This window comes from Monodelphis domestica, chromosome 1, assembly GCF_027887165.1.
Source record: "Monodelphis domestica isolate mMonDom1 chromosome 1, mMonDom1.pri, whole genome shotgun sequence".
Lineage (NCBI taxonomy): Eukaryota > Metazoa > Chordata > Mammalia > Didelphimorphia > Didelphidae > Monodelphis > Monodelphis domestica.
This window is the reverse complement of record NC_077227.1, coordinates 290,733,883-290,750,516: the sequence shown is the minus strand read 5'-3', so window position 1 is coordinate 290,750,516 and position 16,634 is coordinate 290,733,883. Positions and strand designations below refer to the sequence as shown.

At 34.2% G+C, this 16,634-nt stretch overlaps 1 protein-coding gene across 17 annotated transcripts in view; it reads right to left on the bottom strand.

Annotated features, from left to right (window-relative positions):
- The window catches only part of RALGAPA1 (Ral GTPase activating protein catalytic subunit alpha 1), a 314,990-nt gene that overhangs the window by 282,716 nt on the left and 15,640 nt on the right, over window positions 1–16,634 (bottom strand). For 15 of the 17 annotated variants that reach the window (XR_008915023.1, XM_056811013.1, XM_056811018.1 and 12 more), the window contains exons 2-4: window positions 11,373–11,483; window positions 10,770–10,819; window positions 5,268–5,325 (exon numbers count right to left, since the gene is read on the bottom strand). Coding sequence is in view for 14 of the 17 variants with exons in the window: in XM_056811013.1 (XP_056666991.1) it covers window positions 5,268–5,325; window positions 10,770–10,819; window positions 11,373–11,483 (219 nt within the window). In the remaining 3 variants the exon portion in view is untranslated. Of the gene's footprint in view, window positions 1–889; window positions 1,253–3,314; window positions 3,337–5,267; window positions 5,326–10,769; window positions 10,820–11,372; window positions 11,484–16,634 lie in introns of those variants that run through there. The other 2 variants (XM_056811021.1, XM_056811022.1) reach the window with 2 other exon arrangements.

The following is a 16,634-nucleotide window of genomic DNA, read 5'->3' as shown; positions in this document are numbered from 1 at the left end:
CATGACTGGTGAATGGCTGAACAAATTGTGGTATATGATGGTGATGGAATACTATTGTGCAAAAAGGAACAATAAACTGCTTGATTTACATACAAACTGGAAAGATCTCCACAAACTCACGCAAAGCGAAATGAGCAGAACCAGAAGAACATCTACACAGAAACTGAAACATAACGGGACGATCATATGTAATCGACTTTGCTATTAATATTAATGCAATGAATGATCCAGGACAATCCTGAGAGACATGAGAAAGGACGCTACCCACATGGAGAGAAAGAACATGGCATAGAAACGCAGAAGGAAAACATTTGATTTATCACTTTGTTTATATGGGTATAGGATGTGGGGTTTTGGTTTTTAAGTTTACTTTATTACAAAAATGAATAGGTATTGAGTGATAATGCATGCATAACCCAATGGAATTGCTTGCTAGCTCTGGGAGGTGGGAGGGAAAAGGGGAGGAAGAGAACATGAATCATGTAACCATGGAAAAATACTTAAATGAAAAATTAAAAAAATTAAATAAGAAAATTAAAAATGGTTCTATGACTTCACTAGCCTATCGCTTGTTAACTACTCACATCATCTGGTTTCTCTTCTCATGACTCTGTTCACTTAATGTTCTTTTCTCAAATCACATTTTCCCTAACATATCTGTAAGATAATCCTTCCTTCCTGATACTTTCTCTTCCTTGACACCAAATTTTCCGGGTTCTTTTCTCTCTGTCTCATTTACTAGTTCTTTTCCTCAATGATAATAGTCCAAAAGAGCATGTATTTGTTACATGACCTCAATTACCTCTAGAAAAAGTGCCAAAATGCCATTTATTCATCTTTCTCATGGATTCTAAATCAAACGATCAACAAACATGTATGAAAAACTTACTTCAAGGGGTATCCAAGTTGAAGAAGGATTCTTAGTATATGGTGAGGTCATATCTTGAGGCCAGGAGCCTGATATAGAGCAAGCCCATTGTCCATCTTTCCCCTAGACTGGACAAGTCAATACTGATGCTGCCTGTGAGCCCTCCCCTGGGAAACACAGCTCCAGGGCAATGCTCATCTGTCTTTTGTTGGAAACCAGGACAGGATGTTTTTGCCAAGCTCCACCATCATTGTTCTCAGTGTTCTGCTCTTGCAAGATACCCCCTTCTCTGATGTTTGTGTCTCTGGGTGAGTGAGCCCAGATTACAGCAATGCTTCTGAGGACTACTCACTTCCTTGAGGATTCTCACCTTTAAGGGTGAGCCTAAAAATAAATGGGAGAAGGGAGACAAGAGTTGCACCTTGCACTTTTTGGTACATGGAAATTCTTGCTGTTGTTTTGTATAATTCTGTTACAATATTGCCAGTGTTACCCTTTAATGGGTAGCCCTCCCAAGAAATTGAAGGGTGCTAAGCAGCAGGAGGCTGTGTGCATATCTGTCCAATTATGTTCCTCATGCATGGTACCAATGCCTTTGTTCTTGTTCTGATAACTAACAAACTGTTGGTGTTCCTTTCAAACCCTCCTAGAAGACAAAGAAAGAGGGCTTGGAGGATGGGAGGAGAGGGAGAGACAGCAGAGCAGGAACAAAGACAAGCTTTCTCTGCAATTTTTTGGTAAATCTCAACAGTGGATCCTCTTAAGATGACTGCCCCCCACAAGTAAAGAAATGTTTCTAATAAATTATTAAATATGAAAATATTTACCCCCATTACTGTTGTCTCCCTTCCCCCTAAAAAAAATACTTTATTTTATATATTTTTATATAGTTACATGTTGTTTTCCCCAACTGAATACAAACTCCTTGAGGGCAGGAACTGCTTTTTTGGTAAATGCCTTATAACCCTAGAGGGTAGCATAGTATATCTCACATAATAGATGTTTTATGTTTACTGCCTGAATGGGTTTGTGAAGTTACAGATCTAAAATACATTTCTCTAAAAGGTTCAAATTGCCATCTAGTTATAGTTCATCCTATGCAACACTTGCTCCAATATATCTTTCATGGGGATGTCCATCCTTCAGAGTAAAGGTGTTCTTCTAGGCTTTTTACAGTTATCTAGCACTTGATTTGTCTGTTATGCTGTCTCCCCAATATAAATGATGTATCTTCACTTATGAGCATACTTCTGTGTTTTGTGTGTGCTCCTTACACGCATCATCTGGGTAATATGCAGTAACTTATGTCAAACCATTGCTCTTTGGGTCCCTTCAAATTTTGATTCTTTGAAGAATGTGGGATAATAGTATAGCATTATTATTAAATTATCATATAATTTAAAATAATATGACATTATTTTATAAAATGAGTTTTTGCTTTGGAAAGCTTAGAATCAGAATGCTATACAATTTCCCATATGCACTCCAGTCTATTCTCTTCTCTTTCAATTTTGGACCCAACTGACTGCTTTTTGCAGCACCTGAGATTCATATAATTACCATCATCACAATCATTTAAGAAGATATAACACACAAAACAATCTGGACAATAAAAACTATTCATCACTTAGTTTTTCCCATGTAGATTTTTAAGCCAATTTTTGCATGTGTGTGACAATTCAGAGATCTGGTTTGGGAGGCTTTATAGTATTCTAGGGATTGATGCAATCAGCACAATGTCATCTATAAAAAAAAGAGCCACTAGAGGGCATAGCTGGGTGGCTCAGTGGATTGAGAGCCAGGCCTAGAGGTCCTAGGTTCAAATCTGGCCTCAGAGACTTCCTAGCTGTGTGATCCTGGGCAAGTCACTTAACCTCCATTGCCTACCCCTTATTGCTGTTCTGCCTTAGAACTAATACACAGTACTAATTCTAGGATGGAAGGTAAGGGTTTAAACGAAAGAGAGAGAGAGAGAGAGAGAGAGAGAGAGAGAGAGAGAGAGAGAGAGAGAGAGAGAGAGAGAGAGAGAGAGAGAGAGAGAGAGAGAGAGAGAGAGACAGATAGAGAGAGAGAGAGAGCGAGCGAGAGAGAGAGCGAGCGAGCAACTGGAAGCCCTTACCATATACTAAGAATTCTTCAACTTGGGATTTGGTAACAGACCTCCTCTTCATAACATGGCAGACAACTTAAATGAGTATATACTTTACCAGCTCAATACCTCACTGGATAATCACTATCAGAAATGGAACAAATTTATCTGTTGAAATCCCTACAAAATCTACTGTTTACTGAATGAAATATCATTTTAACAGGTATTAAAATACTGACACAATATGATTCTATCCCAAGTTTCTAGCTCTATCTCTTACTACCTTCCAACCACAAATCCAGGCAAACTATATTACACACATTTCATTCATTTGCTGAATTTCCTGCCTTTACTTACATGTTTCTCTATGTCTGGAATATAGTTCTCTTTACTTTCCTGTATCTGATGAAAAACTTTCCAATCTTCAAGGTCCAGTTCAAATGCAATTTTCTTTAAGAAGCATAACACAATGCAGTAAAATAAGGACTAGATTTTGTGGGAGGCAAGGATTTGTAAACTTTAGGTAAAAAGGGAGGAAATACAAAGGGTCTCTCTTGGTTTTAGTTATTCATCTGCAGGTGAAGGTGGCCATCAGAATTCCTTCATATATGACAAATGCCTAGAAATCTACAAAGATTTTCTAGATGGTATACCTAAAGGCAGCCTGAATAAATGGGCTGACCTAATTTACTCATTGAAGCTTCTATCTAGATTGAGCCAATAATACTGGAAGGTATAAAAGCAGACATTTCCCAAGTTTGGGGGGAGTTCATTTTTGCTGTTGGAAAAACAAGCTCCCATAATTAATCTTTAATACTTTTAATAAAAGCTATTTTTAGTTATTGTGACTCTCGTCCTGGTGTTCCCACAATTCAAATCCAGGTCCTTTGTGGGCAAAAGACTTAAAGGCAAAACTTTAAATTTAAATCCTGGCACTGATATTATATAATCTTATTCACTTCACCTTTGTGAATTTCATTTTTCTGACCTATAAATTTGGAATAATACTTGAACTATTGCGAAGAAAGCACTTAGTAAAACTTAAAAGTATTATGTAAATGTGAGTTATTATTATTCCCTAATAGGAAGTGAATGATCATTTCTCTCCTTGAATCTCACGATTCACTTCATTTGTACCTTAATTTTGCCCTTATAATCTATCTTGTGATAGAAAGCATTGCATGGAAGAACCTGAGTGCCCCCCCCCCCAACTAAGACTTGCAAAACAGGTGCTGATCCACTTTGTCTAAAGGTTTTCCTTACCAGGAAGTCCCTACAACAATTCAGTTGCAGGGTCTGAAGGAAAAAAATTTTTTTTAATATATATGTATATGTACATATATAAAACAATTATTGCTACTTAATTTTTATCTTTCCCACTAAACTATCAGCTCTAAAAGGGCAGGAATCTCCTTTTACATCTGCTGTACATGCAAGTGTGATCTGCAAATAGTAAATATTTCTATGAATTGAATTATTTAATTTCAGCTGTCAGAGTTCTCGGTCAGACTTGATAAAAACCTTTTTAACAAGTCCTTGGCAATATCCAACTTAATTTTGGTGACCCTGATATCCTTTTGGCAATAATCTCAGTGCCAGCAGGAAATGAGAAAGATCACCTATAAAATGATTTGCTAAATTAGGGGAAAAAATACAGATCATAATTGTAAACAGAATTATCATGTACATTCTGCTGTTTTCCTTTGTTTTATATTTAAAATATAATGAATGAAAACTTTCCCAATGAGCGCACTGAAAAAATTCAGTAAAGAAATTTTTTTACCTTTCCCAGAATCTTAAAATTAGTTTTCCCTACTATGTTACAAAAATTGCCACTGTATTAAGTTAAAAAATCTGGGGAGGCAGCTGGATGGCTCACTGGTTGAGAGCCAAAAGAGAAGGGAGATCCTATCTTAGGTTCAAATTGGACCTCAGATACTTTCTAGCTGTGTGACTTAGCCACCTCTGCCTAGTCCTTACCACTCCTTGGCCTTGGAACCAATACAAAGTACTGATTCGAAAACAGAAGCAAAGGTTATTTTAAAAAATCTGCTTTCAATTTATTCTTTTGGAAATCTCAAAGAAAACAAACAAAAAAAGAAAATCTCCAAACTTTTCCTTCACACCTTCATAACTTTTTATTCCGCACCAGATAAAATATCATTCCTATTCTTTATTTTGTAGCTTTTGAAGCAAAATTTGCAAATAAGTTTTAAACAAACTACTAAGAAACAGAATGTGTTAATGACATTTAATTATTTATTTAAATGAGCTATTTAAAGTCTAAGAGTTGTAATTTAAGTCACCTACCAATACTGTGAAACTGCCACCGCTGATGAATCCTTTCTGGAAGAAGCTGTAAAATTTTCTAAAAAAATCAAAGAGAAAGCAAAGTAATAAATGATATGAAAGATATATACTTGAAATCCTTTTAAATGAAAACAAATTACAAATATTAAGCCCTAAGAGCTTCTTGTAAGAAAAATAAACACAAATAAAAAAATAAAATTAGCATTCAAGTTACTTTGTTAGAAGTTTTTTAGCCCTGGTACTTAGGTACTACAAGAAAGGTTCCCTAACATAGGAAGTAGTCTAGGAAAGACCTGAATCAAGAAAATAAAATTTAGGAAAATTATATATTCCTGCCTACTTTAAAAGGGCAAGTCATATTTTTTTTTAAATTGGCAAAAATTCTCCTTACCCTGTCATCCCAATGCACTCAACATATTATAAACATCAATAGTCAATCAAATGTCCACATTGGCCAGGTCCAAAAAACCCCTGTATCATTCTGCACACTAAGTACTTCATCTCTCTATCAGGATGTGATTATATCACTATTCCTCTTCACCTTGGGTTAGTAATAAGGGTGATAGAGTTCTAAAGTCTTTCAAAATTGTTTTCTGTTTGCTATATTACAATTTTAAAAATAAATTGTTTTCCTAATTCTGTTCACTTTTTATTATGTTCATATGTCTTCCTAGGCTTCTTTGAAATCATCTCCTTTATTTTTTAAAAGTATATTATATTTTATTTTCTGTTCTGAATTCTCTTCTTCCTCCCTTCCCCTTTCCTCACTCACTGAGAAGGCAAGGAAACCAAAATCTATTACAAATCATGTCACAGTCATGGAAAACAAATTCTCATATTAGGCAAAGTAAAAGGATGAGAAGATTGGGGAGGGGAGAAGACAAGGTTGATTACAACTTTGGTTATTCATCCTTAGAGGAAGAAGTAGGATAATCCTAAAGGTTGGTTCCATGCTAGAACTAAGATTTTCCTGGCAGACCTTTTCTGCTGAACTTCTCCTTTCTGCCTAAGACAAATGCTATATCTTCATTAAGTCCCTCTTTCCATGTCATGAGTAAATAAAATTTTTTGTTAACCATTTTGAGTATTTCATTTTCTTCTATTTTCAAATCTGTGCTATTAGCCCAGCTTGAGCCAGACCTTACATTTACAGATAATAAAACAGGAACGAAATGGCACTGTCTCATATCATGGTTGGAGGGGAAAGCCAATACAAGTGCAGAGTATGGGATGGTTGTATGACTGGAAATAGCAGCACGATACTCTAACGGATAGTATCCTCAATTAAAGAGACAAAAGGCCCCCACTTACATTGGAAAAAAATACCTTAGTGAGTTCAAAAGGAGCCTGACAAGAAGAATAAAGTTCCAGTTTGAACATCCACTGGTTATTATTAGAACCAGAGAACTTGGATTGCCAGCATGAGGAAAGAAAAAACAAAACAGACCAATATATTCAACAACTAGAAACAAAATTCTTGGTTTTTAAATTCCATACAACAAAGGTAGTGGCAACTGATGGAATTGATAATAGCAAAACTAATGGGGGCAAAAAACCAAGACCACAAGAAAGAAAAAGGGTTTCTGAGCTAGAGGTTTCACTGAAAAATCTGCTGAATCCCACTTTAATCAGGGCTAAAAGTGAGATTTATTTTTAATATTGTATAATTTTGATTTTTAATACTGCTCTGTAACATTTTTCAAGCCTTTTCCTCATTCCTTTGTCCTGACAGTCCTAGGAATGACCTTGTTTGCTTCCATTAGGATGAACAATGTAAGTCAAACTTAACCACACCTACCTCGATTTCTCCAGCTAGAAGCAAGGATATTGGAATCCTGTGATTAGGCAGGTGACTTCTGATCATCATCAGAGGATCAAGGGAGATTAGAAAATATATTATCCTACTTCCTCCTCATTAGGTTTCCACTACTCAGAGGTATCTTATGGAAGGGCTGAATAATGAACTTTCAGAACTGTATTTTAAATGACTCAAAAATCTGAATGAATGGTCTTTCATCACTGAGAAAGATCATGGACCAAATAACAAGGTTGGTTATTGCTAGCCTAAATCAATAAAATGATTTTTCTTACTCGGAACCCAGTTTTTCAGAATTTTTATTCATCACAAAAGGAAGAAAATGAAAATGGGTTTGGGGACAAGAGTTAAGAACTGTTGCTAATGATAAGAAAGCCTCAAAGTTATCCTATTACAATTTAATAGAACTTGATTTCCTACAAAAGGGATACCTAGTGATGACCTTACTGACCCAGCTACTGCCACCACCTTTTGCCTACTTGAATGCTATTGTCCCAGGTCACTACCAAGTTGAACATACCCTGTGGGATATCCTCAGAATTCCAGCTCCCATATCATGGACCCCAACATTGCACAACATTGCCTATAAGCATGTAAAAATCCAACAGTACTAAAAGTCCTTCTAGAATATCATTGCTATCCTTGTTCCAGATTAGTTGGCTGAAGAAGACAAACTGAAAATACCCTATGCCTGAAAAAAATCCAGTGTTTCTTGTCATGGTCATTCCAGTTGATGAGATACGTATATGGGACATATGTGGAAGCTGATACTCCTAAAATAAACCATAAAGAGATTCCAGCAGATCCATATGCTTATCTCCCAGAGTAGGCCTTCTATATACCTATTAAAAAAAATTGTCTTTCTTTTTATTCATTATATCCCCTAGACTTAGCATAGTGCCTGGGATAATCAATGGTTTTTGGATTAGACTGAAAAACTTTCATATGTTCATTCTATTCCAGTCTCGAAACTGAGTTGTCCAATCTGGCCTATTCAAGAGCCTCTCCCTAAGAAGAGTTCAAGAATATGAGAGTTAAAGGGTTAAACCCAGAGGAGTTCAAAGGTTAAAGGAAAAGGTTTAAGAAAAGAAAGGTTATAAGACCAGCTATACAGAAAGCCACAAAAACTTTCACAGATAGTCTGGGTTTCATGATGTGCTCAGCATGTTCAACTTGCTCAGCTTGGCTAAACTGCATATACTATGGAAAAGAAAAGAGAAGAAGGGAGAGGAGTAGTCACATCACTGACAGATCATTTGCTAAAAGAACTATCATTCCAGAGAATGCATAGTTAAATGTGATGACAATAAACAAGACAATATGAAAGGACAGTATGGTAAACATGTTCTTTTTTTTTAGTCCCTTTTTAAAAAAAAACAACCATTAGTCGATTATTGGTATATTGGTTCTTTTAAAACAGTAATACATTTATGGACATAGAAAAAAGAAATTATTTGTGATAAAAAGAAAACCTGGGAAAGATTACTGGTATTTGAGTACTGATATTTACTTACTCAAATATCTCAACAAATCTACATATATGAGATAAAATAAAGGTAAATGTATTAAAGATCACCAACCATTTCCTAAAAACAATTAACTTATTCTATACTATGTATGTTTATTCTTCACTATATATCTTATAAATCAAATTCCTCAGAATTAAAGTATATTAAAGCAAGGACATTTCAAATTTCCCTTTGGGTCTGGATATCAGAAAATGTACTGTCTGTTCATGACGCTTTTTAATAGTAGTGACAACATATCTAACTGTTTACTGTCTCAGGGAGGGGTGAGGGGGAGGATAAGGAATTCAAAATGTTAGAAAACAAATGCCAGAAATTATTTTTACATATAATTGGGGGGGGGGGATTTGAAGGGAATTACTGAAGAGGAAAAAAGAAAAGAAAAAAGAACAGTAGTAGCTGGTTTTCGTTATGACTAAAACCAAAAGAAACAAATTTTAAAAGATTTTTTCCAATAATTCTTGGATGAAAGCCTCTATTATCTGAGACTATAAAAACTTGACACCACATAGGATCAACTGTTCTCTAGAGATTGCTTTGTATTCCTTCTCAAATTAGTTTTAACCCCTTCTCAAATTTCTTCAGGATCTGGTCTTAGCTTTCCACATGGTCTTTTTCATTTGCTATGACAGAGATCAGAATGTTCCTATTTTGTCCTTCAGATAATTAAGAGCAGGCAGTTATTGGAAAGAATATGCATTGTTGCTGATTTTTCAGAAACAAATGCTAATGAATTTATGTGCTCAGAATTATTAAGTCTTTCTTGATTACTAACTCACATACAATAGTAAAGGAGTGAAACAAAAATTGATGACAGGCTAAAAGTGAAGTTCCTCCTATTTGTTCAGTGTTTTAAACTTCATGAACAATTTTCTATTTCTAAACACATATATAGGAAGCTTGGGAATTTCACTTTTAACAAATGACTAAAACCCCCAGTTCCATATAAAAAGGAGGCTCTTTTCACATCCTGGCAGAGAGCTGTCTCCAACATTCTTTTTTAATGACATAGTTATAACAAATGTTTTAAATAATAAAGCTACAAAATAGATGGTTCTTCAACCCCCTCTAATCATTTAGCCATCAATTTAACAGTCTTTCTGTTATAATTTTAATGTAGCTAATGTATTTGAATGTTAAATATTCTTAATAAAGCTTAATGGTTTTTGAAATGCTATATTGATGACCTGAGATGAATATTATATTAAGAGGCAAGAGATATTAAGAGTATTTTTTTTTTGGTACTAGTAAGCTCCTAACTATAATGGTGTTCTTTTTCTTACCTTCCATTTTCTCCCCCTTCCAATAGCCTATGAAAGTTACAGTAAGTAAAGACTAAGAAGAAACCTTATTATTTTAATTGAAGGATAGTTCACAAAACATCCAGGGTCTAGAACACCTGGGGGATAAGGGCAAAGGTTGAACAAAAGCTATAGGAGTACCTCATTATGTAAAAAAAAAAGAAAGGCAGAGCAGGGAGATTAATAATACTAATGATAACAAGTGATATGTATATGGTTTGCAAAGGAAATAATTCTGTGAGCTAGTATCAAAGGCTTTAGGATAACTAATCAAGATTCTTAGGTTTCAATAAAGGATTCTTAGGTTTCAATAGCCTGTATGAAATGGACAGGTCTAAGAAAAAACCCTGATGAAGTCCTTTGTAGACCAGGAAAAATAAAGAGCAGGTAGATTCCCATCATTTGTACCATAGCCAAAAAAATGGTAGAGGCTCCCAACTCACCAACATCTTTCAAAACAACATACCTTTTAGCTATAAAATTCTATGACATCTAAAACATTTTTTAAGTATCTTATAAAGATATGTACTCTGAAATAGTGAGACCATGAGGTATAAATGTAGTATCAGAAGTCAAGTGAATACATTCTCAAGGGACACAGAATTTAAAAACTACTCCTTCTATATAGTCAACTCATATCCCTAATTTGCTATTATTTGCATTAGGAATTAGCAAACATATAGATTCTTTCTTTTAAACAATACAAACAGTATTCTATGTAAAGTAACATATTTTTAAATTATTTTTCAAGATAATGAAGCAATTTTAGCAAATCATTAAAATGTAATTCCACCTATACTTAAAATATATCTGAAATAAATGATATTGGTTATTCATTAAAGATTTTGTTGATACTTACTTCAAAAATAAAAAGTATACCATCTAATTCTTCCCTCTGAGACTTGTGACCTAAAATATAATCATATAAAAAGAAACTATAATCATCATGTAGGAAATTATTTAGTGCGATATATATAATTAGTAGATTTCTATTTCTGTAAGCATATGGTATTTTAAAAAAGTTTTCATTAATTCTGTAATAAAACTTTAAGCTTTGCTTGGTTTTCTAAAAAATATATTCGCCTTCTACTACATATTACATTAAAAAAAAACAATGAAAATCATTGAAGAATTACTTAAAGTTATTCCCCCAAACTAAAGTAGTTGAACAGATTCCTAACTACATGGGGACCCAAGAAAGAGACAAAAAAAGAAGTAAGAGCAAAGAGAGAAGTTGATACTTTCTCAGATCAGAAAAGTCATAATACTGCCATACTAGTTGCTGTCTATTTTACAGATGGATGTCAGTGGTCACAAATAGAAACTGGGTAAGAGTTATCTGACCACTGTCAAAGGAAAAGAAGTCACTTGATGTCAAAATTGTAACTCTTAAGTGAGGCCAATTTTATGAACATTTTAAAATGGCAAAAGTCTAGTGGGATTTTTTTTTAAGAAGTCTTACCTTTCTGCTTAAGACTAACTTCAATGGTCACAAAATTTTCAAAGAACACATAATATATATGCGAAAAATGTTGGTCAAAAAATTGCTTAAGGTCAATAGACTCAGCATTCTCTGTAAAAACAAACAAAAATAAACAATTTATTTCTACAATAGACAAATTGTAACCATTAATTAGCAGATGTGCTAAAAAAGGCTCTTAAAGATGACAATATTCATTCAATAAAGAAGCCAAAGCTTTCTTCTCCCAATTAAAGTTATATTTGGTTTTATACAGTTTGAGGTTGTTTTGTTTACCTTTATTTACTTTAAAGATATGATAGTTGCAAATGAAATTATCCTTACTTAGCATATAAAGAAAAGTAACTTAAAAGATTATAACTTATTCAGAAGTATATATTACACAATAAAGAGAAAATCTACTGGGAATTATGCTAAAATTGACTAAAATATCTATCTCCTAGACCCTGAGATTTAACGAGGACTTACAAGACTGAAACCTCCCATAAACACCAAAATATTCAAAGCAGCATTTTTGGGGATAGCTAAGGGCTTAAATCAAAGTATATGTCCATTGATTAGAAAGTACCTAAGAAAATTGCAGTATACAAGTATAATGGAATATTACTGTATCTTCAAAATTCAGAGACCCATAGAAAGTCTTAAATGAACTGAAGAAAAAAATCAATTTAACATAACCAGGAAAGCAACATACACAATAACTAAAACGATGTAAATGGAAAAAAAACCAACACTAACAAACAAACAAAAAAAAACTATAATGACCAGGCTTAGATCCAGAGAAGAGATGAAAAGATAAACTTCCCTCCCCACCCCATTTCTTTTATTAATTTATTTTTTTCCATTTGAATAAGTTTATTTAGTCAATTTACAACATTATTCCATGGTTACAACAATCACATTGTTTCCCTCCCTCCTCTCGACCCACTCTTCCAACAGCCAATGCAAAATTTAATTGGGTATTACTTGTGTCCTTGATCAGAACCTATTTTCATGTTGTTGGATGTTAGGATGTTCATTTTGAGTCTACATCCCAAATTATATCCCCCTCCACACATGTATTCAAGCAGTTGTTTTTCTTTGGTGCTTTTACTCCCACAGTGTTTCCTCTGGATGTGGATAGTGGTTTTTCTCGTAGGTTCCTCGGAGTTGTTCAGGGTCATTGCATTGCCACTAATGGAGAAGTGCGGTATATTCAATTGTACCAGAGTGTATCAGTCTCTATGTACAATGTTTTCTTGGTTCTGCTCTTCTCACTCTGAATATATTCCTGGAGGTTCTTCCAGTACCCATGGAATTCCCCCACTTAATTATTCCTTTGAGCACAATAGTATTCCATCACCAACATATACCACAATTTGTTCAGCCATTCCCCAATTGAAGGGCATCCCCTCAGTTTCCAATTTTTTGGTACCACAAAGAGTACAGTTATGAATATTTTTGTATATGTCTTTTTCCTTATTATCTCTTTGAGGTACAAACCCAGCAGTGCTATAGGCAGACAGTCTTTTATAGCCCTTTAGGCATAGTTCCAAATTACCCACCAGAGTGGATCAATTCACAATTACACCAGCAATGAATTAATGTCTCAACATTACCACATTCCCTCCAGCATTCATTACTTTCCTTACCTATCATGTTAGCCAATCTGCTAGGTGTGAGGTGATACCTCAGAGTTATTTTGATATGCATTTCTCTGATTATAAGAGATTTAGAACACTTTTTCATGTGCTTATTAATAGTTTTGATTTAACTTTAAATTGCCTATTCATGTCCCTTGCCCATTTTTCAATTGGAGAATGGCTTGATTTTTTGTACAACTCGTTTAGCTCTATAAATTTATTAGACCTTTGTCAAAGGTTTTTGTAATGATGATTGTATCCCAATTTCTTGCTTCCCTTCTAATTTTGGATGCATTAGTTGTGTTTGTACAAAAAACTTTTAATTTGATTTAATCAAAATTATTGATTTTACATTTTGTGTTTTTTTCTAGCTCTTGCTTGGTTTTAAAGTCTTTCCTTTCCCAAAGATCTGACAAGTATACTATTCTGTGTTCCCCTAATTTGCTTAAAGTTTCCTTCTTTATATTCAGGTTATTCTCCCATTCTGAGTTTATCTTGCTGTAGGGTGTGAGATGTTGATCCAAACCTAATCTCTCCCATACTGTCTTCCAATTTTCCCAGCAGTTTTTATCAAAAAGTGGGTTTTGGTCCCCAAAACTGGGATCTTTGGGTTTATCATAGACTGTTTTGCTGAGGTCATTTACTCCAAGTCTATTCCAATGATTCTCTTTTCTTTCTCTTAGCCAGTTCCAAATTGTTTTGATAACCACTGCTTTATAGAATAGTTTGAGATCTTGGGCTGCAAATCCTCCTTCCTTTGCATTTTTTTCCATAATTTCCCTGGATATCCTTGATCTATTGTTCTTCCAAATGAACTTTCTAATGTTTTTTTTCTAATGTAGTAAAAAAGTTTTTTGGTAGTTCAATGGGAATGGCACTAAATAAGTAGATTAATTTGGGTAGGATTGTCATTTTTATTATGTTAGCTCGTCCCACCCATGAGCAGTCAATGTTTTTCCAATTGTTTAGATCGAGTTTTAATTGTGTGTAGTGTTTTGTAGTTGTGTTTGTATAGTTCCTGTGTTTGTCTCAGCAGATAGATTCCTAACTATTTTATTTTGTCTAGGGTGATTTTGAATGGAATTTCTCTTTCTAATTCTTGCTGCTGAAATGGGTTGGAGATATACAGAAATGCTGATGACTTATGTGGGTTTATTTTGTATCCTGCAAATTTGATAAAGTTGTTGATTATTTTGACTAGCTTTTTGGTTGATTCTATAGGATTCTTTAAGTAGACCATCATATCATCTGCAAAGAGTGAGAGCTTGGTCTCCTCATTGCCAATTTTAATACCTTTAATTTCTTTTTCTTCTCTAATTGCTACAATGTAAAATAATAGAGGTGATAATAGGCATCCTTGTTTCACTCCTGATCTTATTGGGAATGGGAAGGCTTTTATTTTATTTGCATTGCAGATGATGTTTGCTGATGTTTTAAAATATATACTGTTTACTATTTTTAGGAAAGGCCCTTCTATTCCTATACTTTCTAGTGTTTTCAGTAGAAATGGGTGTTGTATTTTATCAAAGGCTTTCTCTGCATCTATTGAGATAATCATGTGATTTTTGTCATTTTGCTTGTTAATATGGTTAATTATGTGGATGGTTTTCCTAATACTGAACCAGCCTTGCATTCCTGGTATAAATCCTACCTGATCATAGTGAATAACCCTTGTGATCACTTGCTGGAGTCTTTTTGCTAGTATCCTATTTAAGATTTTTTGCATCTATATTCATTAAGGAGATTTGTCTATAGTTTTCTTTCTCTGTTTTTGACCTGCCTGGCTTTGGAATCAGTACCATGTTTGTGTCATAAAAGGAATTTGGTAGAACTCCCCCTTTGCTTATTATGTCAAATAGTTTGTATAGTATTGGGATTAACTGTTCTTTGAATGTTTGATAGAATTCACTTGTGAATCCATAGGGCCCTGGGGATATTTTCTTAGGGAGTTCTTTGATGGCCTGTTGGGTTTCATTTTCTGATATGGGGTTGTTTAGGTAATTTATTCCTTCCTCTATTAGTCTAGGATATTTATATTTTTGTAAGAATTCATCAATATCACCTAGTTGCCATATTTTTTGCCGTATAATTGGGCATAGTAATTTTTTAATGATTGCCTTCATTTCCTCTTCATTTGAGGTGAGGTCTCCCTTTTCATCTTGGATACTGTCAATTTGATTTTTTTTCTTTCCTTTTTTTAATTAGATTGACTAGTACTTTGTCTTATTTATTAAATCAATAGTTATTTGACTTTCAATTTTATTAATTTCTCCTTTGAGTTTTAGGATCTCTAATTGATCTCTAATTTAGTCTTTATCTGAGGATTTTTAATTTGTTTACTTTCTAGTTTTTTAATTTGCATGCCTAATTCATTGACCTCTGCCCTTCTTAATTTGTTTATATATTAATTCAAGGATATAAATTTCCCCCTGATTACTGCTTTGGCTACACCCCATAGGTTTTAAAGGATGTCTTATCATTGTCATTTCCTTCAGTGAAGTTATTGTTTCTACGATTTGTTCTTTAACTGGTTTTGGAGAATCTATTGTTTAATTTCCAATTAATTTTTGATTTATCTCTCCACGTACCCTTACTAATTATTATTTTTATTGCATTGTGGTCTGAGAAGGTTGCGTTTATTATTTCTGCCCTTTTGCACTTGTTTGCAATGATTTTCTGCCCTAATACATGGTCAATTTTTGTGAATGTACCATGTGCTGCTAAAAAGAAGGTTTATTCCTTTTTGGCCCTATTTATTTTTCTCCACATGTCTACTAACTCTAATTTTTCTAAGATTTCATTCACTTCTTTTACCTCTTTCTTATTTATTTATTTATTTATTTATTTATTGGGGGGGGGGGTTGATTTATCTAGTTCAGATAGAGGAAGGTACAGGTCTCCCACTAGTATAGTTTTTCTATCTATTTCATCCTTGAGCTCCACTAGTTTCTCCTTTAGAAATTTGGATGCTATGCCATTTGGTGCATACATGTTGAGTACAGATATTTCCTCATTGTCTATACTGCCTTTTATCAGGATGTAATTACCTTCCCTATCTCTTTTAACTAGATTTATTTTACTTTGGCTTTGTCAGATATCATGATTGCGACTCCTGCCTTCTTTTTATTAGTTGATGCCCAATAGATTTGGCTCCATCCTCTTACTTTCACCCTATGCGTATCTACCTTCCTCATGTGTGTTTCTTGAAGACAGCATATGGTAGGGTTTTGGATTCTAATCCACTCTGCTATTCGCTTGAGTTTTATGAGTGAATTCATTCCATTCACATTCAGAGTTATGATTACTAGCTGTGTATTTCCCAGCATTTTGATTTCTACTCCTGATCCTGTCTTTTCTACTTTCACTAATTCCTTCTTCACCAATGTTTTGTTTTTAATCAGTCCCCCTAATTCCCACCCTTATTTTACTTCCCTTTGTAACCCCCTCCCTTCTTATTCCCCCCCCTTATTTTCCCTGTAGTCTTTCTAAAATTACCCCCCACACACACACCCTCTCCTTCCCTTGTACTGCTTCCCTCCCCACCAGTCCATTTAATACCCTTCTACTCCCCTATAGGACTCAAATCCATTCTCTGCCTGAATGGATTGGATTGTTCTTCCTT